This window comes from Siphateles boraxobius, unplaced genomic scaffold (assembly GCF_051911475.1).
Source record: "Siphateles boraxobius isolate OS27281-9 unplaced genomic scaffold, OSU_SipBor_1 68, whole genome shotgun sequence".
Classification (NCBI taxonomy): domain Eukaryota; kingdom Metazoa; phylum Chordata; class Actinopteri; order Cypriniformes; family Leuciscidae; genus Siphateles; species Siphateles boraxobius.
The window spans coordinates 13056323-13080856 of NW_027509195.1; the positions used below are offsets into that span (position 1 = coordinate 13056323).

The window sequence follows — 24534 nt, forward strand, 5'->3', positions numbered from 1 at the left end:
CTGAACCTGATGTTCATGGCTATCTAGATTTTAATGTCATTCTCTTCCCTAATGCACTCCAGTCCATCAGTTTCTCCATTATTGCTGTCGGACGATTTTGCTGTCGGAGCATTTTGAGAGCCGGTTCGGAGCCGGTGCCTACTCGCGAACCAGTTCTTTGTGTTTCGACAGCCAAAGAACCGGTTCTCGGCCAGGAAAACTGGTTCCAAGGCACCAACTCTTTGCTGGACTAGAACCAGAGAACCGTTCTTTTACCACGTCATGACTACGGCGGGGGCTGGGGGCGGGTTTAGATGTGTTCTAAACATCTTTTCTGACGCAAAGCCAGGAGAACATTTGCAGAAACACGATGTAGTCCGCCATTGTAATTGTTATGCTTGAAGTTGGCGCAAGCCTTTCTAGCTTTTTTTATTTATTTTTTAATTGAAAACATTATGCAAGCACAGAAGAAAACAGTCACTATATAGAACAAATAAACGGAAAGAAAAAAGACACAAGACAGGGGTACATAACTAATCAGAAAAGATTACATATCAAAGAAAAGATTAAAAGACTTACATATTTCTATTGTTTTAAAGCCTTCTTGGTACACGAGTTAGAGATAATCCCAAAGTAATGTACTTGCAAGCGTTTCTAGCTAAGACGTATAGTGACGTACACAGTGACGTAACGTCGTCGTTCGCTGGGCGCTCTAGTCAGTGGAAAAACAAACCGGTTCTGAGAAGGTTCGCAAGTTGAATCAACTCCGAACCAACTTTGAACCAGCACCAGTTCCGAACCAGTTCTTTTCTGGTGGAAAAGGGGTAACTGAGGCACAGCTGTGGCTTGCTCTGATGGTTCTTTTTGTAGATGAAAGTCTATGCAATTTAGAGAAAGTTTCAGATGATTTTTACTTCCATCCTATGCCTGGTTGGTCCGGTCAAAATAGTCCATGTGTTTTGCCTAGAATTTATTATTGTTTCCATGTGCAGCACTGAAGGGGTCAAAGTTTCTGGTCCTGTAATCCTTTTGTACATGGCAGTCACGTTTTTTTGAGGAGAGATTAGTTTATGATGACATTTTCTCTGAGAGATCACATGGGTTATCAGTTTTAGATGTTACCATCCTCCTCTGTTGATGTTGTGTTTTAATCCGTTTAAAATAAATTTATTTTTGTTTCGCTTTTTTCAGCTTGCCGAGTATCAACCCCACTGTGAAAATGAGACCATGGTTCCGGTACTGACTTCAAAAAAAGCCAGTGAACTACCTGTGAACGAGGCTGCCTGTACACTGCAGGTATATTCATGTCACACATTATTTGATCTTTTCTTAAAAAGGGACTAAATATATTAAACTGTTAATTTGTTTTTAATTATTTGCAATTAGATATTTAATTAATTGACAGCTCTAATAGTTGCACAAGTTAACAAAGTAGGTCTGGGTGATAAAACGGTATCAGTATTTATCTGTGGTACACCATTGTCGGTAACGATATAAAAAATGTTCGATATAGCGAACGAACGATATTTTAATTAAAATCCGCGTGCATCGTCCGTAGATCTTAGGGGTCGTTTACATATCCTGTCTAAAAACGCGTAGAAAGCGTGGCTGTGACACTTTCTCCTCATTTCTAAAGGCTTGCGCTCCCGTGGCGTCTGTCGTTGCTATGCAACCATGAACTGCGCTCTCCACATAATGTTGAATGAAGGTGCGTTCCATTCGAACGTGATTACCATCACGTTCACCATCACCTCCTGCTCTCCCATTACTCCCCCCTCCTGCCATCCAACCTGAGCTTAAGGTCTGTGTGGAGGACGTGATCAGAGTCTTCAAAAAACAGAAGACTAGGAAAGCCTCAGGCCCAGACGGCATCTCATCTGCTTGTTTAAAAGCCTGCGCTGACCAACTGGCCCCGGTCTTCACGCAGATCTTCAATAGATCATTGGAGCAGTGTGAAGTTCCCTGCTGCTTCAAACGCTCCACTATCATTCCTGTCCCCCCAAAAAACAAAATCACTGGACTTAATGACTACAGACCTGTCGCTCTCACGTCTGTGGTCATGAAGTCGTTTGAAAGACTGGTATTGGCCCACCTGAAGGACATCACCGGACCCCTGCTGGATCCCTTTCAGTTTGCTTACAGAGCAAACAGGTCTGTGGATGATGCAGTGAACATGGGACTGCATTATATCCTGCAACATCTCGACAGACCAGGGACTTATGCAAGGATCCTCTTTGTGGACTTCAGTTCGGCCTTCAATACCATCATGCCTGGTCTTCTCACAGCCAAACTGACCCAGCTCTCCATACCATCCTCGATCTGTCAGTGGATCTCCAGCTTCCTGACGGACCGGCAGCAGCGAGTGAGACTGGGGAAACACACATCCAGGACTCTCACCACCAGCACTGGCGCCCCTCAAGGGTGCGTTCTCTCCCCACTGCTCTTCTCCCTGTACACTAATGACTGCACTTCTAAAGACCCCACTGTCAAGCTCCTGAAATTTGCAGAGGACACCACTGTCATCGGTCTAATCCGAAACGGTGACGAGTCTGCTTACAGACTGGAGGTTGAACAGCTGGCTGTCTGGTGCAGTTATAACAACTTTGAGCTGAACACGCTCAAAACAGTGGAGATGATCGTGGACTTCAGGAGGAACAGCCCAGCACTCCCCCCACTCACCATCACGAACAGCACTGTGGAAGCAGTGGAGTCATTCAGGTTCCTGGGCACTATCATCTCTCAGGACCTGAAGTGGGCCAATCACATTGACTCCACTGTGAAAAAGGCCCAGCAGAGACTGTACTTCCTTCGCCAGCTGAGGAAGTTCAACCTGCCACAGGATCTGCTGATTCAGTTCTACTCAGCCGTTATTGAGTCTGTTTTATGCACTTCCATCACTGTCTGGTTCGGTTCAGCTACCAAATCAGACATCAGGAGACTACAACGGACAGTCCGGACTGCGGAGAGGATTATTGGTGCCCCCCTGCCATCCCTCCAGGACTTGTACTCTTCCAGAGTGAGGAAGAGAGCAGGTAAAATCATCACAGACTCCACTCACCCTGGACACCTCCTGTTTGAACTGTTATCGTCAAGACGGCGACTCAGATCACTGGCCACTAGAACATCTCGGCACAGGAACAGTTTCTTCCCACAGGCCATCTACCTTCTGAACAGTTAACATATCTCCCAAGGCATATGCCTGTAAGTGCAATACTCCCACTCTTTAGTGCAATATCTTAAAAATTCAGGTGATATTTATATTTATTCATACCAACAAAATACTGTAAATATGTTCATTATCTGTAAATGTTTGTTCTGACAAAACCCAACTGTGACCATATATTTTTTATAGTATTTTCATATTTTTTATAATTTTATTTGTAGAATTTGTATTACTATTTGTATTACTATTACTTGTTGTATCTGTATTTGTATATGTGCACTGGAAGCCTCAGTACCAAGGAAAATTCCTTTTGTGTGCAAGCACACTTGGCAATAAAGCTCTTTCTGATTCTGATTAGTAAGTGGACTGCGAAGTTAAAGATGACGGGACCACCCCAACGTTGCGCAACATCAAATGGCAAACGTAATGAAAGTGGAACGAAAACTGCGCTAGTCATTATTTTGTGCTTCAAGCTCAGTTTGGACCAATATCTGTGCAGCGCGAGTCGATCTTGATCAAACGACACTGTTACTACACAGCGCTAAGAGATCCAGTAAAGAAAGCATTTGAATTCGCCAAAGAAGTAATAACATCACTGCGAGATCTAGTGAGAAGCAGTCAAATTTCTCCGTTATTAACCGTAGATCTCTATTAGATCAAACAGCGCTGGCATGGAAACGGGGAGAAACATTGTGCCATGAATGAACTAGTTGTAGGCTTTAAGTCCACAGATCAGCAACACTCACCATGGATTTAATGTAGTAACACTAACTTGAAAGCATTTTACTATTCCTGCCAAACTTCCATGGTTACAGTTAGTCACACATCTTTTTCCAGCACTTCAAAACACAAATATTATTATATTTAAATGTTATTTTTAATGTGATGACCAAAAGATTATTTGTTTATCCTTCAAAGATTACCCCCATTTATAAAACTAAAAATTTTAAAAGTCAAGATGTACGAAAACTCACACTTATTTAAAAAATATTTTTCTTTTAATAATTTTTTTTTTTTGAAATCAAGTAAATTTCTCTGGCAATTCTTTCTTTTTGCTGTATCGAAAACGTACCGAACCGTGACATCACATTCGTATCAAACTAAACCGAGAATTTTGTGAACCATTACACACCTACTTATTACAGATGTTGATCTACATCAAAGTAAAACTAATATAATTTGTTGTTTGCCTTAATAAAAAAAAAACTGTGTTTTTTCAACTTTTCTACTTGTCTTAAAAAAATAAAGGTCATAAAAAATGTAAATAATTATTGATACCGAACGGCGAACGATATGAAACATTATATCGTGATACATTTTTTAGCTATATCGCACAGCCCTATGCCCATAAGAGTGGTTCAACGCACAAGAGTGTGAGATTAGAGATTAAAACTGGAAAGATGTGTAAATGTGGTAACTGTTTTATAAACTGAATAATTGACTAAATTTGAATATTTTGGCCATTTCATCCCAAATTTTTCCCAGCATGCTTCGTTCTTGATCACAGTTGAAACCTGTGGGAAACGAAACAAAAATGCTCAATTTTTTTTTAAATTAACTGGCATTTCTGTGGGATTTGAAGTTTTTTATTAAACTTTTTTTAATGTGGTGTTATATTTTTTTATAATGTTAATATATTACTTGTTCAAAATGGGTTCTGTGTTTCCCCACTAGTCACAAATGTGATTAATGATATGTTTACATGTATTTTTCATCTTGATTTATTTGAGCCATGTAAAAGGGTTAACATGAAACCAAGACCATTCAGTCTATCATTTAATTTATAGTTGCCAACTGAGTAAAATATAGGGCTGGGTTAAAAATATAGATTTCTCGCTTTTACTAACAACTAACAAGACGAAAAAACATAAATAAACATCAGCTGTATGTTAAAGATACAGTACAACTTACCAAAACCTGTATCAATGTCTTGTGTAATCACGTTCATTGAGTGTTTCAACTTGTGAAAGACGTCAATAAAACGGCTTGTAAACAATGTCAAGTAATGTTATATTTACTTCAGAAAAGCTATTTAATAGCCATACACTCGTTAGTCAGATAGATAATGAACTCTAGAGAGTAGCATTTTGCTAATATTATATGCACTGTATACACATTCATTGTACTTTATACTTAACCTGTTCTTCAATATTTAATGTATGTTTGAATAAATCTGTCATGTTTTTATGACGGCCACCATTTAAATGTTTATATTTGAAAAAACAAGTAGAAACATAATTGTCATTAAAGTTTTTATTATAAAAACTTATATTACATTTTGTGTAATTTAAATATAGGTAGCCTGTACAAATCAGATAATTTTAAGATAAAATAATTTTAAAATATATTTTTTAAATACAATTTGTCATGTACTGTACCTTCAATAAATCATTATTCAATTTAATTTAATGGAGAATCGGAATTGAATCAAATCGTGAGCTTGTGATTAGAATCGTGAAATCTTTGCCAAAACCCAGCCCTAGTAAAATAAAACTGCAACTCTTTCTAGACCCTTCAAATTTAAAAGTAAATTTTGGTCACAAATGGGACCAGTGGGATATGGGATAGTCCATAATTTTTGCTAAATTACTCAGGCTGGAAAATCAGGATAACAATGTGAAGTAGTTATTATACTAATAAATAAATATTTGACTGCAGAATGCCACAATTGACCAATCAGAATCAGGCATTCCAGAAAGCAATTTCCAGGAACGACTTCTATGAACAAAATTGAGTGATGACTTTAAATGAGTCAATATCCTTTGTTGTTCTTGGATCAACACTGCTATCTGATTTTAATGACAGGTTAAGGGATATGACTGTTTGATATGTATTATATTTCAGGAACAAGACAGGATCTTGATCCTGGATCATGTTCTACTTGTTTAAATCTTTAAAGTATTATTGTATAGCAGCGACCTATAGAAACAGCAGCAGCGGAAGCCCAATTGAATTTCGTTATTCAGTCAAACATGCACCAAAAGCACAGACTGCATGCCTTGAGACTGAGGAATTCAAAGCCCATCCCTGCGGATATCACACAGTGTCCCTTAATGAATCACGCCAGGAAGATTAGAGAGTGCTGGGATGCTCTTGCAGTCTCAGCGTGGTTGATAGAGCTTGTAGTGTGATGTCCATCACCACACTGACATGACCATCTGCTTTCAGAAGACCTTTATTCATCCAGTGTCATCAACATTCAATCACAGTCTCTAGGAAGCACTTAAGCCATGAATAGTACGCCTTGGTTATTACTATTTCAATAGAAAATAAAACAGATGTTTTTCACTTGTGTGCCATCAGAAGTTTGTTGTAAAATAATACAAAGTGGTCAGATTTGGTTGATCTCAGCAATATTTTGACCCCCATTCCTAGTATTGCCTAGACAGCAGGTCTTTAGGTGCAGGGATCTAGCTTTTATGCTCTCTCGTATTCACAAAGCAGTGCTCCGGTCTCAAGATCTTTCTCCACACAGGGAGCAGAGATGCATTGTGGGTGACTGCTGTCTAACAAGAGACTTACTTTAGCTCAAGTTCCAGGACACTGGGTTTATTAGTTGTTTCCATGGCTCCAGCATTCTTATTTGTTAGTGGTTAATGTCAGTTGTCATGGTTACACATCAGATGAGTGTTATTTTGGGAAGGCTGCATTTTTCTGACTTAATTCCCTCCATTTCTCCCTCTGTTAGGCTGACCTGCAGTTCGGTCTCACACAGGAGGAGGTTTCACGACGTCGCGTCTACCATGGATGGAACGAGTTTGACATCGGCGAAGATGAACCACTCTGGAAAAAATATATATCTCAGGTTGGGTGGCTAAAAATTTTTGTAAAAAAAAATCCTTAACTTGCTATATGATACCAGAATTACTAGTGATTTTGATACCACAATAACACAGTCCTTTAAGTTAAATTTTGATATAAATATTATCTAATTAATTTAAAGCAATTATTTATGAACTCTTTACTTGAATAATTAAGTAATGTATACAGAGTCAATATCAAAATTACGAAAAAATAAATCAATTAATAGTAATAAAATAAAAACAATTATGAATGAATGAATAAGTGGCTCAAAAGCAAGATAAAAATCATTTGCTTGTGAATCAGACAACACTGTAATGTTATCTCGTTGAGTTCAGACTGTAGAATATGACTTCCTTTGCTGTGAGGTTGTAGACAGAATCATAAAAAGTATATATTTTTAGTTTTCTTTAGACATGGAAGAAAAATTATTGGCCCACACTGTGTAAAAAAAAAAAAATCTCTGTGAATTTTTGCACCCTGTTTGAAGGGCTCCATAAGCATTGTTTCTATTTGAAGTCTTGCAACAAAAAATAACACTATTGTGAATATGCCTTAAAGCTATAAAATGACCCGGTTCATCCAGTTCTTTCTTCAAATACAGAGATGACAGGTCGCTGTCCTCTGTAAAAAGATTTCAGTCCACCCTAGTCAGGAGGTTTGTGCTGATTGGCTATATATAGCATTATAACTGGGAGGAATTGTATTTTTTCCCACAGTCACCCGGGCCTTCTTCAGAGCTGGCACACTTTGTCGCCTTCATCCTTTTTGGCTTCCCCTGCAGTGCGATATTTTATACCCCTATTTCTTTAAATTGACAAAGCATGTGTGTACATCTCTAAGGCCATCCTTAAAAATATTCTTGTTTGCTGTAACCCGACCGACCCTGTGCAATTTTGCTATGCAGTCCAGAAGAGAGAGAGCGATCTCTCACGCGGAGCCGCAGCGCGCACAACGACACAGCCCTGCTTAATGAGTGAAAATGAGGACAGAACTAAACATTCAAACGTGGTTACACTTTAGATCTGGGATATTATTCTAATTTTATTTTAGATTTCGGCTTTCAAAGGTTAGAAAAAAACATATTTGAGATGAACATTACAACTCATTCTGTCTAGCTCAACTTCCTTCTCTTCACAGCGATGCGCTGTCATTTCTTCCTAAAACCCAAACGTACCGTCAGAATCAGCACGATCGGTGATTGTTGTAAAATGCAGACTCTAATGTTCCTAAATTGCGGACGCGTTTAATCATTAAAAAAGCTATTAAAAGCACAAAAATCTGCGCAAGAGACGCTGTTCACAAGGCGACGCGCGCTCCGAAATGGAATACAACGAGACAAGAAAAGTAGCTATACTTAACTTTGGGCTTCATGTGCGTATCTAAACTATCAAATATACATAAAATATAAAAATGACCAGCTCTGAGATTACTGAAACACAGTTTATGTCTTAAATGGACGTAAATAGATGTGAGAAAAGGGGCAGCGTCTAATAAACATGTGACGATTGAGCCATTAATGCGAATCAAACAACAAAAGGCAGAGAAAATCACTCACAGCTCTTGAATGAATAACTTGAATTTTAATAAGCATTAATCTATCTATGATAAACTATGCAGTGTTATTTTACATTTGATTACTAAATTAAATTTCTTTTCAGACAGAAACACTTACCTGAAAAGTAATTTTAGACCTTCCTGAAATTAAGGCACCGTGTATATAATTTGTATCTTTGTTTAATTGTATTCTTTTTTTGAACATGTGTTTGTATTTGTTTTTGCTTATCTCATGTATATAAAACAAAAAAGCCTGCAGACTGCTGCATAACAAATAGGCAAGATATTTTATTCGTTTGGTTAAAGCATTGACTTTTCTTTTGCTATAAATATTTTACATTTCAAAATATAAAGCAAATGTTAATTATTACCCGAATGTAAAAAAAAAAAAACACCAAAAATAACCGATAAGAATACCGTTAAAGTACCGGATCGATAAGCAGTATCGGTAAGAGTATTAATACCATTAAAACCTTAATGATACCCATCCCTAGTAATGATGCAGTAAATAAAATGTTAGCGGTCACCGTTCAAAGCCATATGGGTTTGGGCACCATAATAAATGCATTCTAAAAATGCATTAAAACATCTCGACACCGCTTTAACTTGGCACGAAGTTCTGGAAAAACTGTGCCCAGATCTTTTCCCCTCCTTCTCCCCTGTCTAACGGTGATAGTGTCGACTGACCTGAAGGAAACCACTCAAATGTTGGTGGGGGAAACTCAAACTATTGAGGACGTCCTACAATTTGACCCTAAACTCAAAGTGGTTTCTTTTAAATTGAAATTTCAAAGTGAGCCACCACCACCGGCCTTTTTTTTTTTTAAACCAAAAATGTGTTTTAGGTGGACCGATCAATACAGTACACAGAACATGTAGGATGTTGGAAAATAACAATGTCTTTTCTGTTAACCAAATGCTTTTTAATATTCGCTATTACTTCAATGCAAGTGAACATGCTCGCCGTTATTTGTTGCTTAGTGACGTGTATGTTCAAGTAAGCCAGAAATGCGCAGATTCTGCGCAATACGCTGTATTTAATATATCATGAGGACTCACGAGTTGCGCATTTGCGCTAAATCCGCGCAGATTTGGTTCCAAAGTTCATTTTTACCCTTATTTGGCGGTTTGGAGGGTGTTAATTTCAATCCCTGAATGTTGCACTCCTGTTTGTCATTGTGCACGAGACTTCACGCCAATAAATCATCAGAAATATTGCTGACTTGTGCGCGTCTCAAGCGCCCTCTTTGCGTTAGTTCTAATGTCTGTTAGTTGTCTGTGGGGGAAAAAAAATTACATTTTTTTTTTTTACATTGAATCTTGAAAAAAAAATATAGACCTACCTACCGACCCTTTTTTTTTTTTTTTTTTTTTGCTGTTACTGCAAACCAAAATATTTTTAAGGATGGCCTAACTGGAAAACTTGTAGCACAAATATGTCATGTCACGACTGTCAAGTGCGGCGTGGTTCATGCTGATAATTATTGCGTGAAAATGTATTGGCTTTTATTTCTCATTACCGCTATTCTTAATTGCAACCGCGGCTTCTTGTCTTATTTAACACCTGTGATTACATTAATTTACTGAAGACGCCAAACGTCAGCTCACAGTTTTACCTTTGTCTTACCTCTGCTTTTCACAGTAGAAAAGGCTTGTTTTTTGGGCGAGTAAAAGTGTCTGAGTCTGTGAACAAGGCTGTCTGAGGTATCACTGCGTCTCAGAGTCGCTTTAAGAGCAACAAGCTATCATCCCTTTAATCTGTCACTTCACATTCGCTTTTTGCTTTGGGATGTGCCGACATCCCTCGGTCTCTCTCTTTTCTGTTTTGTTTTCCCCCCTGCTTTCTCTCTCTCTCTTCTAGGCAGGCACCCTCCTCGTTTACTGCACCATGCTTCACGGACCAGAACGTATCAGACAGGGTTTTTTGTTTGTCAGGCGTGACCACCAGCTCTGCTTTAAAATAATCTCCCATACTTCTTTCTTTTCCCTCCCGATTTATTCAAATTCTCAACGGTATTTTTATCACGCCACCAGCCCTAAGCATAAAAACACTCTGTAAATCCTGATGTGTCACAGTAGACGTGAGAGAACGTCAAAGGACTTTCAACAGACAGCAAAGACAAACCCAGTTTGTTTTGCTTTCCTATGTGTATACTGCCTAGTACTGTGTGGCCGTGGTTTGGTTTTAAAAAGTCTGCCGTGAAAAAAGTATGCCGTATTGCATCTCATCTTGTGTGATGCTGTTAATTGCCGGTTATGCAGACGCAACGATCTGCGGGTGTCAGATCCTGCTGTAGATTAAAGCTGCATTCTCAGTATGTGGCCAATCAAAGAAAGCAACCCACACTCCCATCGTTTAAATTAGTGCTGCATGATTAATCATATCGCAATCGCGATGTCAAGCCTATGCGATTATATGAAATAAACAAATCAGGGATGTTAACGCAATTAACGCAGCATCTGTTATTTTTTGTCATCCTTTGGCTAGGGTTACATAATCCCGCTCTTATTCGTGTAAATGCCTTTAAACCATTCATGCGCGACAAGTCAGAAGAGAGCGCGCTGCCTGTGAATGTCGTGACTGTGACTCACAGATAGACGGGCGCCAGTATCATGCACATGCACAGACCGCGCTCCAGAATTCACTTCTCTTTCGCGCTTGAACGAACAATAACACACACAATTATGCCAAAATGTCGTTTTGTCGAGTATCTTTATAACATAAGAGTAGTCTTATGATGTACGTAAAGAGTTGTGAGAGAATGACGCGCGTGTGAGATCCGCGTCTCTGTCAGCAGAGGCTGCTCTTAAAGGGCCAGCAGCCAATAAAGCTTTCTGTCAGTAAAGTTAATCAAAGAACAAAGGGAACACAGAAAAGCACTCACTGCTCTTGACTTAAGAACTTTTGTAGCTTTAATAAGGATTAGTCTATGTATAATTTATGCAGCGCAGACTGTTTGATAACTTTATTCAATTTCTGTAGACAGGAAGGGCAAAGGTAAATATGACATTTATTATGGGTTTATGTGAGGATTGTTTGAAGTTCACTTAAATTAAAAGCTGTTATTTATTTAAAGCTTAATAAATGTTTAAAAAATTTGATGGCTTTCAATTGTAATAACGGAAAATGGCTTATTGATCATTATAGGTATTATCAATCATTTAGTAGTTGTTGCTAGTTTGAGTTGAGAAATACACATTTCAGAATTATCACTAATCTGTGTGTGCATTTGGCTTTAGGACCAAGCAAGTTGACTCATGAAACCATTTGTTTATTATATCGCAATATTGACCTCAATAATCGCAATATGACATTTCCCCCAAATCATGCAGCCCTAGTTTTCTGAGCAGAACCAGAAAATATGAACACATCACACCAGTCCTCAGGTCTTTACACTGGCTGCCAGTTACATTTAGGATTGATTTTAAAGTATTATTACTGGTATATAAATCATTCAATGGCCTAGGACCTCAATACATTGCAGATATGCTCACTGAATATAAACCCAACAGATCACTCAGATCATTAGGATCACATCGGCTAGAAATACCAAGTGTTCACTCTAAGCATGGCGAGTCTGCTTTTAGCTACTATGCCAGCCGCAGCTGGAACCAGCTTCCAGAAAAGATCAGATGTGCTCCTACAGTAGTCACATTAAAATCCAGACTCAAAACACATCTGTTTAGCTGTGCATTTACTGAATGAGCACTGTGCCACTGTTCGTCCGACTGTTTGCACTGTATTTTATTTTATGTTTTAATTACTCTGATTTCATTTGATTATTTCTGTGTTTTATCTTTTGTTCTAAACTGTTTTAATTATTCTGATTTCTTTTGATTATTTTAATTTCTTCTATATAAAGCACTTTGAATTACCATTGTGTATGAAATGTGCTATATAAATAAACTTGCCTTGCCTAGTTTTAATCTTCACTTTCTAGAGCTTTATCAGCATGTCATTAGTCATTTCTGGTGCTGTTGGTTATCAGGTGACCTTGGGGGTTTTGAAATAAACCACATAACATACATTTCCTGTCTAAGTAGTGTCAGTCCACTGCAAGCATTGCATTAGACTAAAATGCACATTTCAGCTGTTTTAACTGAAATTCATTTGCACTGACATTTCTTAAAAGTCCCATTTGTGGCGAAAATGTCTAATGATTTTGTACATGGTTTGTCTTAACCACAAAGTCAACACCATTGCTGAGTATTAAAACGACAGTGAAAAGAAAAAAAGTCTCAAAAACGCGCTTTGAAAATGCTGGTGTTTCTGATGTCACAAACTACCTTGTAAACAATCACAGGACTTTTTTAAAGGAAAACATGTTTAAATATGTCATTTTGGTGACCAAAGATGAGTTTTAAGGGATAAAATTATTGACTACAGGGGGACTTTAAAACATGTCAGTGCCATTGTTTTGTCTCAACTCTCAAGTTGCACACCAGTAATGTTTTTTTCTAAGGCATGTTTATAAAAGCTACTTAAATGTCCTAATTGAACTAAGGCCTAATCCTGGCTTAGTCTAAGCCCGGTCTCTGAAACCAGGCTTTTTTTTTTAGCCTTCTTCAGTAGACTATACAACTGGTATTTGTAGAATGAAAACTAATATATTTCTATACCCTGGTCTATCATTTATGTTTTTTTGCATGACACATGTCTCTCCTAGGGCTGTGATGCAGATAAAAAAATATGCAAATAAGCTTTCTCATGATATTCAGTACATCTTATGTATTTGCTCAGTAAATTGAGTAAAAATCAATTTAAACAACAAAGTTTACACATAATTGTACAGTAGTGGCTAAAAGTGATGTCTGGAGGAGATATATTTGTTTTTAATAACCCTAAAACTTTTTTTAAACCAGCAAAATAGGAGGAAAATATTTTATATATTTAATATTTTAAATATGAGAGAAGAACAAAACACTAAACGTGTTTAAGGTATTTATCTGACAATTATTTAAATGATATATTTATAAAATTTATAAATATATATTGACAAAAAAAAAGGCAAAGTCTAGCAACAGGTTTTATTTTACTATGCAAAAAAAAAGCATACATTGACTAAAATCAGTTATTAATGTTTCGTTGGTTCTCTCTTTTTTGCTTGTTCATAATTTCTTCGTTTAACAGCTTGGCCAAAAATTATGTCCGCACTATTTGGTATGTTTCATTGCACTATAACAAATATAACAAATAAAACAATTGACACATATTTTATAATATTTGAATAAGGGTGGAGATTTAAATTTACCACTATTGCAAATCTGGGATTCAAAATTTAATTTAAAGCGATTTCACATTTAAATGAGCACATTAAATGAATTTTAACTTTTTTAAAAACTAAAACATTTTTTTAAAAAAAACTTTAGTGATAACTCAAACAAATAATGAAATCAGTGTTTTGAACTCTTTCACTGTTTCAATTTACGTCAACCAATAGAATTACCCAACTCTTTTGGGATTTTTCCTTCTAAACTGAACTATTTTACAGCATAGACATTTTTTCTGAGCACTGTAGACCAATACTGCAAATCGTTTTGGGCTGTGGTCTCTTGCTGTCTGTAGAGATGCGTATGCACCTGTGGTATCTGAAAAAGCAGAATATATAACAAAGAGGTCGATAATTGTTTCTGTCATGTATAGCTAACATTGATTATTCTACTTCAAGCCCTGAGGCAGATAAACTCAGACCTTCACTTTGAGATGTGTGATACAATGAATTCTGAGAAGCATTGCGCCCCCGTGCAGTCTATTTTTCTGAAATATTCTCTTTCTTTTGGTCTCCAGTTTAAAGACCCACTCATCCTGTTGCTGCTGGCGTCCGCTGTCATCAGCGTGTTGATGCGTCAGTTTGACGATGCCGTCAGTATCACCGTGGTAAGTTCCTGCTCACTCCCCTCTGTCAGACTTTTGATTTCCTGGAAGCACTTGATCAGTTTATCAACACTTTTGTGTAATTCTTTTTGCAGGCCATTATTATCGTTGTTACAGTTGCCTTTGTACAGGTAAATCCAACATACACTGATGACATCACCTCACTTGACATACCTTCACTCATCTTAAGCTATAGACCTCAGCGTATGCAAATGTCAGAATACTTTTGAGATACTTTGGAAAAACTTGTCTATTTAATGAGGTGTAGTGAGAGTGTAAGTGTGGTGAACATTTACTGTCAGCTCTGTTCTGCTTCATTTCAGGAATACCGCTCAGAAAAATCGCTGGAGGAACTAGGGAAACTTGTGCCTCCAGAATGCCATTGGTGAGCATTATCTACAGAATTCAAAAAGTGCTTTACCTTCCACAGCTTTAATAGATTAAATGTCAAAAATAAGTTGCTATTAGAATTGGCTCAACAAATAAATGACACACAATCAATCCAGCTTTTGGGAAAGTATTTACACTACTGTTCAATTGTTTTGAAGTAATTCTCTTATGCTCACCAAAGCTGCATTTATTTGCTCAAAAATACAGTAAAACTGTAATATTGTGAAATAGTATTTCAATTTAAAATTTGTGATGGCAAAGCTGAATGTTCATCAGCCATCATTCCATTTACATGTATGCATTTGGCAGACGCTTTTATCCAAAGCGACTTACATTGCATTTCAATGTACACATTTTACATTCTTATCAGTTCTCAGTTCTTGCTTTCCCTGGGAATCGAACCCATGACCTTGGTCCTGCAAGCGCCAACGCTCTACTGAGCTACAGGAAAGCATTCCAGTCATCAATGTCACATGATCCTTCAGAAATCATTCTAATATGCTCAAGAAAGATTTCTTATTTTTATCGTTGTTGAAAACAATATTTTTGAGGAAGCAGTGATATGCTTTTTTAAGGATCCAAATAGAAAGTTAAAAAGAACAGCATTTATTTGAAATAGAGATCTTTAAAAATCGTTTGTTAAATCGTTATTGTTCATTTTGATCAATTTAATGCATCCTTACGGAGTAATAGTAATAATTTCTTTAAAAAAAGTTTGATCTCTAACTTTTGAACGGTAGTGTATGTTTCATTTGAATAATTTCTGGAACTAGTTTTTTACTTTTGATGATGATGATTAGTAAACACATACATTACTCACACATTTTGACGTGACGATCCCACATTTTCAGGTGACGATCCCACCAAATGTGCCTCATACCAGGGTCACTGTCTGTGAAACATTTTATTGGACTGTGATATTTAAAATCCTCTTGAGAAAACTGTTTTTCATTCTACTGAAATCCTCAGTTCTTTTTTAAAAATAAATCTTAAACATCTTATGTAGTTTTTGTTTTTTTGTTTTATCTATTATGTTAACCTGGATTTTACCTTAAAAATAGACTTAAATTTCTTCTTTCAATAAGCTTCTTTCTTTAACTTTTTTTTTTTTTTTTACAATTTAATATGTGAGGGTTATCTGTGGGTGAGGTCTTGATGTCTTGGGTGTATTTTCCAGAGCTTTACACCCACCAAATGCATGAAAGACAGCCTTTCAGATAACATATGTAGAGAGTGAGAACGGGAGGTGTAATTTACACTTCAAACACACAAAGTCTCATATTTGCACTTCGAAACTGGGCCATGCCACAGTCTTGAGCCCTGTTCTCAAACACCTGTAGAACAGCACTCAGCTCACACCACAATGTGTTATCCTCCATTTCTCTGCCACTCTTTCATGATTCTGGCAACAAGCATTTTTTTATTGCCAAGACTGTTGGAACTACATTCGCAAAAGTATATGACCTCCGTCTAGTCCGCAGGGCACAAATCTCAAGGTCTGTCCACACGACTTCACTGGCCTAATTTCAAACCGTTCAACGCTCAATCCCTCTGACGCCCTCTCTATTTCTCTTTCCAACTCATGTCCTCTCTCCTTGTACTCCAGTGTTCGAGAAGGACGTTTGGAGCATCTTCTGGCTCGAGAGCTTGTACCTGGAGACACTGTCTGTCTATCAGTCGGCGAGAGAGTCCCGGCCGACCTGCGTCTTTTCGAGGTGTGAAATTAATATATATATATATATATATATCTCTCTTTGTCTCCTTCTCCTCTTCCATTTGTCTCTTTTATGCACAATATTCTATTATGAATTATAATTTGGTCATATTCTGATTGTTAACTCCAATTATTTATTATTGCCATAAACTGATTAAGCCAATACTACAGTTTCTAGAGACACTTAATTGGAAAGTGATGCACATGTAAACTATTACTGTTACACTGTTTCAGTCAAACACATGCCAGCCAAATATGTGCTTTGTGTCTTTCTGAATTGCACATTCAAATGGCAGTTAGTGGTGGAAATTCTTGTGCTTGAAATAGCAGCAATGTTCTAATGGCCTATTAGTGAAGCTGAACCTTCGCTGCCCTGCAGGCGTTGGATCTGACAGTTGATGAGTCCAGTTTGACAGGAGAGACCACCCCCTGCACCAAGACCTCTGCCCCTCAGCCGTCTGCCACCAATGGCGATATCACGTCCCGCAGTAACATTGCCTTCATGGGTACGCTGGTGCGCTGTGGGAAGGCCAAGGTACAGTTACATCTAGACCTGAACTGAATCTACCCCTCGACAGAAGTCCTCAGAGAACTCATAATTCAAGCTGCCTTCATTCATAAAATTATACATATCCCCGACTGCTTGCATGTTTTTTTTTGTTTTTCTTCAGTATAATTGCATTTTGAAAGAGTAAATGTTTCAATAAGGTAAATTTTTTCTGGTGCACTCTGGGTAGCCTAAGGTACTGTTACATCTTTGTAATTGCTATTTGATGCATCGGACCACAAGGTACAGCACCTGTCAAAAGTTTTTTTAAGCAGTAAAACCGTTTTCAACATTAATAATAATAATAATAGTTTTTCTTGAGCAGCATATTAGCATGGTTGACACTGAAGACTGGAGTAATGATGCTGAAAATTCAGCTTTGTCATCACAGGAATAAATTACATTTTTAAATTTATTAAAACAGAAAACAATTATTTTAATTTGTAATGATATTTTACAATATTACTGTTTTTACCGTATTTTCTATTAAATAAATGCAGCCTTGGTGAGCATTAGAGACTTCTTTCAAAAACATTAAAGGGGTGGTAAAACACGATTTCACTTTTCTAACTTTAGCTAGTGTGAAATGTTACTGTTTGAGCATAAACAACATCTGCAAAGTTACAATCCTCAAAGTTCAAAGCCAAGGGAGATATTTGCTTTTAAAGAAAAGGACTACAACAAACGGCTGGTTTGGGACTACATGACATTCCTCCCGGGTTAGTGACATCAGCATCCCTAAAATGTACATATACCCCGCCCCCGGGGACACGCAGTCCATGTTGAGAAGAGGAAAAGTTGTTGTATAAGAGTACATTTGTGAGTCAGCTCAAACTTAAGCATCCTTCTTTTCACATGCAATAAAAAGTCACTCGGTGTGCATCTCACAACAGTTCCTATACGAGCGATTTATAGATTATCATGACGGAATATGCTAATTGAAGATAGTTAACTCCACATCAACAACATTAATTCATCAACTCACCATTCAGAGACGTCCTGTTGCATTCTACATGTTGTCACTCCTTCTTCAGTGTCTCCATCTTTGTCTGACTCTGTTTTAACATTAAAGGCAGAACAGTTTCTGTCATTTTAGTGTGTCTATGTGAGGTAATCACTCTGCTAACATACAAGAGCTCTTGAAACCCCGCCCTTTGAGGCAGCTTATTTGCATTTAAAGGGCCAGGCACAAAACGGTGCGTTTTTGCTAACCCTCAAAAAGTGACAACTTTAACATGCTATGCTAAAAATATCTGTGGGGTATTTTGTGCTAAAACTTCACACACACACTCTGGGGACATCAGAGATTTATTTTAAATCTTGTGAAAAGGGCATTTTACCACCCCTTTAACAATTGTAATGTTTCCAAACTTTTGACAAGTACTGCACCACCAATAATAACACCATAACCGTTTGAAAAATGTAAAAAAATGCCCCTTTTAAACATGTTTGTTTATAGTTATCACTGAATTATGATCTGTGTGAAAAGTTTTGAAGTTCAAATTCAAGTCACACAGTTATTGTTCTCCTGAACGTTCATTGTTGATGTCCAAGTACTCAGATATTCACTTAATTATTGTTTTGAATTTTTAGTGGAATAAAAATATATTAAATCATTGTTTATTTTATTATTTTAAATAGTGTTTGTTTATTTATTTATTTATTTATTTATTTATTTATTTGGTTATCCATTCGTCAGATTTCCCCATATAATTAGAAAATGTGAAAAAAGTATAAAGATTCTATGTGAGACTAGACATTTTTCTTTTTTTCATTGAATAAGATGAATCATTTGCACACATTTTTAATAATTTTGCTTTTAAATTGTAGGGCATTGTCATAGGCACTGGAGAAAATTCTGAATTTGGTGAAGTTTTTAAGATGATGCAAGCAGAGGAGGTAATCAAGCAGAAACCAGAGAGATTGATGCTCTAAAAAACACATTTGCTTCATATTTAAATGTTTTCTTTCTTTCTTTTTGCTTTTTAAACAGGCTCCTAAAACCCCATTACAGAAAAGCATGGATTTGCTGGGAAAACAGCTCTCCCTTTATTCCTTTGGGATAATCGGTAGACTTCTTGTTAAGATTTTCCAATTAACATTCATTGCACTTTCATGAGCTAGTGATGCATAACATCTCATTAAATATGCAAACCCTAATTTCTGTTCTGTCATACATGCCTTCGCTCTCTGTGATGGCACTAATATATTTCCATTTTCAGGGGTGATCATGATGGTCGGATGGCTTCAGGGGAAGAATATTCTAGACATGTTCACCATAGGTGTCAGGTATGTCCTTAATTAGCCTAGCACAGAGACGGATGTTCCCAAGAGGCATGTGACTTGATGTGTAGTGCAGGTTTTCAGTCTTTTAAGTGTTGCATCATTGCTCTTCTCTTCAGCCTGGCCGTGGCAGCTATCCCAGAAGGCCTCCCCATCGTGGTGACGGTGACTTTGGCACTGGGAGTGATGAGGATGGTGAAGAAACGAGCGATCATTAAAAAATTGCCCATAGTGGAGACTCTGGGTATGCTCTATATTGTGACGTAAACCAATGGTTTTGTTTCATGACCCAGATTTTGCTTTGGACATCATGTGGGGACCCAATACAGACATCCCAAGTCTCCCGGAAGTTCCGGGAGTCTCCAGCATATTGATAGCGGCTCCCTGATGCCCGCAAATTAGTTAAAATCTCCCGGAATCTAGAGCGAGTGAGCAAGAGAGCGCATGTGAGACAGAAGAGACTGTGCTCCAAACCGTATAGCGCGCGCACGGCGGAGAGAGTGAGAGACCTTGCGTGTGTGCCTCATGAAGCTCATGTAAGACAGAGAGCATCCTGATTGGCCTGTTTCAGTAAGTCAAGCAATCAATTGTCAGTGTGGGTGGGCTTCTGAACCAGTATCCCCGTCCCGGACGAGAAGAGATACCTCCCTGAAATGACTTTGTTTGGGATGTCTGCCAATAGATTACCAAAATTGCTTATCATGCAAAAAGTTTGAATGGTTTCTCTCTCAAAGCACATTGTAGTGGACAGTAGTCATGCTCACATTCCAAGTATGAGGGCATGACATGCAAACCTACATGTGTTGGTATCTGGCTAGAATGAATCAAGTGACAATGAATTTTCAGCAAAATACCATTGAATTTATTTAGCAATTTGTTTGTCATGCTATCTGCAAAGGGTTGGGAATGTTCACAAAACACTGATCAATTGAATTAAGGGACACGCTGTAAATGATCTGTATTCTATTGTCAATGGAACTCTCATCTAATGTTCTTACAAAGTCCTTGTGTCAGGAAGTTCCTTCCTGTTTGCCAGCTCACAGGAGAACAAAAAAGTCACTTTGGTGGTTTCTCCCCTCTGTGGCCTTACATAATCTTTCTGTCATGAGAATCAGTCAGCCCACAGAGTCAAGCATCCAGTCACACTCACACTGAACATGCACTAATATAATGCGGAGTAAACACATTAAATCGGACATAAATGCTCTTGTGGGTGTCAGTAACATTTTCAAGAAATGTTTATTGCTTTGCTTGGAACCATTTTCAATCATGTGATGAACTTAATGGCTTTTTACTAATAATGAAACAACGCTTTTGCCAAGTAGCACTTAAAGATGTGCTATATTGTGGACATAGTCAGGACTAAGATTGTTTAGTGCTGCGTGCAGAGTAGTTTATCTCTAAAACTATATTTGATTGTAAGTTTGGGCTGAACTAATCGCAGATGGTAAAACAGGAATACTAGTGTCTAGGAGTATAGAAAAGCTATTGGATTGACCAATAACAATACAGGACTGGACCTGTTTTATAAACATATTTTATAAAATATATTTGATTATTTGACATTATTTCTTTTCTAATAAAACAAAAATATTTAATTTAATTTTAATACATTTTTCAACTCAAATATTATTAGATGAACCATTTCCCATTTGTAAAGCTGTTACCACGTAAGGCCATACATTTATATTTTACCATAGGGGTGTTGTCACTCCACACAAATGTTGTTTGTGTTAATATGTGAAAATATCATTGTGTAGTACTCATTGTGTAGTACTTGGACAGTAATTTTCAATCTTTTTAATACTGTGTCTCATTTGCATTTTCTCTTGCACTGATTTCATGGAAATCAGAATGTCTTTGTTGTCTGTATTAAACTGAGAAACCTCCCTCTCCTCTCCAGGCTGCTGTAATGTGATCTGCTCCGATAAGACAGGCACTCTCACTAAAAATGAGATGACAGTTACTCACTTGTTCAGCTCTGATGGACTGCATGCTGAGGTAAGAGCCTTGAAACTTTCAGGAGGGTAAAATTACACTACATGACCAAAGAATGTGGACACCCAAACACTAAAGCCATATGTGATTTGAATGGGTAGTTAGTCCATCCTTATTGCTTCCATTTAGAAAGATTTTCCACCCCACATTGGAAAATAAATGCACCGATTTGCTCTCAAAACTGATGATGTCTGTTAACAAAGTGGCTGGCTGGCCATACAAGGATAGGTTCAATTTGAAAGAAAGACTAGTGAAAGTCTTAGGAACATCTGTTAGAATGAGTATTTAATATATATTTACACTACAGTTCAAAAGTTTGGGTAAGTTTACACTACAAAGTTTTGTAAATTAATACTTTTAATCCACAAACACTCATTAAATATATCAAAATTAGCAGTAAATACTTTTGTAATATTACAAAAGATTTATGTTTCACAATGTTTTTCTTTTGAACTTTCAATTAATGAAATTTATCAGTGTCCACAAAATTAAGCAGCACTAGTGTTTTCAAAATTTATAATTGGAAATCTTTCTTGAGCTTTAAATCATTACATCAGAATGATCTCTGAAGGATCATGTGACTTTGAAGACTTCAGTAATGGGTGCTGAAAATTATTTAATTACAATAAATTACAATCTAAAATATATAAACAGAAAAAAACTTTTTAAAATTGTGATAATTCACAATGTTACTGCTTTTGCTGTATTTTTGATCAAATAATTGTAGCCTTGGTGAGCATTAGAGACTTCTTTCAAAAAGTTTACAAAAATCTTAACCCAAACAGAGCACTGTCAAAACACTGCTAAAAGTCATCTATCGTCTGTGTTCGAGTTTTATGTGACAGTGCATTTGCGTGTATGTTAAAGTTTCAAGTCTTTCCTCAAAATGTAATAACTTCCTTGGAAAGAATGTTTCATGATTCCTACAGTTTCTTTTAAAAATAGTCTCATATCTCTATAAATCTCAATTCGACAGTCCCATCCTACTTTTTTTCTTGTTTCACTTATAAATGCCATACTAAAGTAAAAAATAGGTTGTGAACGTTGTCTTAACTGATTTAACTTCTTTTACAGGTCACCGGCGTCGGGTACAACAATTCTGGCGAGGTATTGCTGGATGGAGAGGTGGTGCATGGTTTCTCTAACACCTCCATTAGCAAGATCGTGGAGGTGAGGTTAAGTGGTAAATATTATGAAAAGCAGAGTTTTTTGGATACTATGTGACACATTTTGTTTGGTGTCTGAAATCCTGTAGGCTGGCTGTGTGTGCAATGATGCCTTGATCAGGAGCAACACCCTAATGGGCCGCCCTACTGAAGGCGCCCTAATCGCCCTGGCTATGAAGGTAACGTATGTTGCGTCCTGCATGATATTCTGATCACTATTGTTCTTTTGTGATATCACATGTAACTATATCATAACTAAACCCAAACAGTATGGTTGGACGTGCCTGTGTTGGCTCTTCACACCTGTTCAAACATGAGGCAAGAGCCTGTGGCAATAATGCCTGCCTGGTACTGTCCGTCACCTTGTGTCACCCTATTTTGGCAAACGGAGAGTGTTTGAATCAGTTCTTCTCTAATTAAGATGAGCAAATACGCTTTCACACCCCATAGAACAGGTTGCTGTGGCAACAGCATCTCCCTTGAGGGTCCCGGTTGTGTTAATGTCTGGTACATTAATAATATTGTTTTCACCACAGGGACATTAAAGCTATGGTCTACGATTTCAAAGATTGTTCATTATTAATAACCTCGTTTAGTTGCTGGTTATGGTTCTACAGTACAATCCTAACAATATGAAGAGAAAAAAGAATGAAAAAAATTCATTCACTCTATTGGGTGTACAGCTGCAGAGAAGTTGACCAATGTAAGCTGTCCGGCCGGACAGCTTACATTGGTCAACTGCTCTCATCCAATCACCAGCTCCACTTGAAACTCCGCCTGGCGCTTGCGTCTCCACCCCACTGCACCCGACCCCACCCCCCTCCTGCGACATGAAATTGCGCGAGCAAGCAGCTGACAGTCTATGGTAGCTATCTAAGTAGCATCAGATCAGCAATGGATAAAGCAATGGATAAAAAAATAAACGACAGCAGCAAGCGGCCCCTGCTTGCCCCTACTGTAAAGTTTGGAAGAAAGAGAAAGTCTGTAGAGGAAAGAGCAGAGATTAAAAAAAAATTTGAACAACGCCGGACTCTTAAGTAGGATAAATATAGGGTTCACCATTGACCGTTGGAGGAAGCTTCAGGGAAATCTGGGACTGAAAACCGACGCTGACACGGCTGACTTTTTGTTGAGCAGGTAAACATTTATTTATACTTTTATGGTGTGACGTGTTACATAAATAGCTTTTTATCAGTCTGACAACATGCTCATGCTGCCGGTCGGCATTGGAATGTTAGCTGTTTAGCATCGCCTATCACGGGTCAAAGTAATTATATTTCTTGAAGTGCTTGAATATATTTCAGTAGGCCTAGCAGGTTTCTGTTCGAGCCGTTCAAAATTTGAACAAGATGCGCTGTGTGCTGCTATCACAATTACTCAAAACCTTAGCAATACTAGTAGTATTATACCTGCAAATCCGACATCGCACATCATACATATCTGTTCCGATGTTTACTACCGGTGATCACAGCTTGACTGAGTGACGTTGTTCAGGTCGTTTCACAGGTGGGAGGGATCAGGTAGCACAGAGGGGAGGGGTGTGTGTGTGGAGGGGCGGGATGAGTTTTTTAAAACTTCCCAACCGTCTCAGGCTTTCTTGACCGATTTTGAACATCGTAGACTACAGCTTTAACTTGGGTTTTAAACTGAGAGAATTGTGATTCATATACAAGGATAAAAAAAAAACCTAGATTTTTACGTTTTTCATGTCTGTGCAAAACTCAAAACCAGAATTTTAGGGTGTTCTGGGTCAGGCCTTTAACTATAAGAATTGCGCAGGGGCCAGTGTGAAAGAGTTTCAGACTCTTCACTTGCTATATTGGACACTAGAATGCTTAATTTTTATGTTTGAACAGTCTTTTTGTTGAGGCATCCTTGCTTCAATATTCCACATGAGCGGCAAAGACCTTGTCTCGTATTATCTGACCTTGCCTTTCTTTTATATTCTGATTTTGTATCTATCCACTCTGTTTTATCAGAGTTTTTCATGGAACCAGAACTGATCAGTCTCTTTGAGATTAGATTGGATTTTCTATATCTTCCTTTAAGGATTCAAGTGAG

At 37.6% G+C, this 24534-nt stretch overlaps 1 protein-coding gene across 2 annotated transcripts in view; it reads left to right on the forward strand.

Annotated features, from left to right (window-relative positions):
• Positions 1–24534, forward strand: part of atp2c1 (ATPase secretory pathway Ca2+ transporting 1) — a 47537-nt gene that overhangs the window by 13507 nt on the left and 9496 nt on the right. For both annotated transcript variants that reach the window (XM_077214961.1, XM_077214963.1), the window contains exons 2-15: positions 1171–1275; positions 6831–6947; positions 14289–14378; positions 14471–14506; positions 14699–14760; positions 16372–16480; positions 16859–17014; positions 18857–18925; positions 19020–19095; positions 19249–19315; positions 19429–19553; positions 21213–21310; positions 22382–22477; positions 22563–22652. In XM_077214961.1, the coding sequence (XP_077071076.1) occupies positions 1171–1275; positions 6831–6947; positions 14289–14378; positions 14471–14506; positions 14699–14760; positions 16372–16480; positions 16859–17014; positions 18857–18925; positions 19020–19095; positions 19249–19315; positions 19429–19553; positions 21213–21310; positions 22382–22477; positions 22563–22652 (1296 nt within the window). The remainder of the gene's footprint in view (positions 1–1170; positions 1276–6830; positions 6948–14288; positions 14379–14470; positions 14507–14698; positions 14761–16371; positions 16481–16858; positions 17015–18856; positions 18926–19019; positions 19096–19248; positions 19316–19428; positions 19554–21212; positions 21311–22381; positions 22478–22562; positions 22653–24534) is intronic.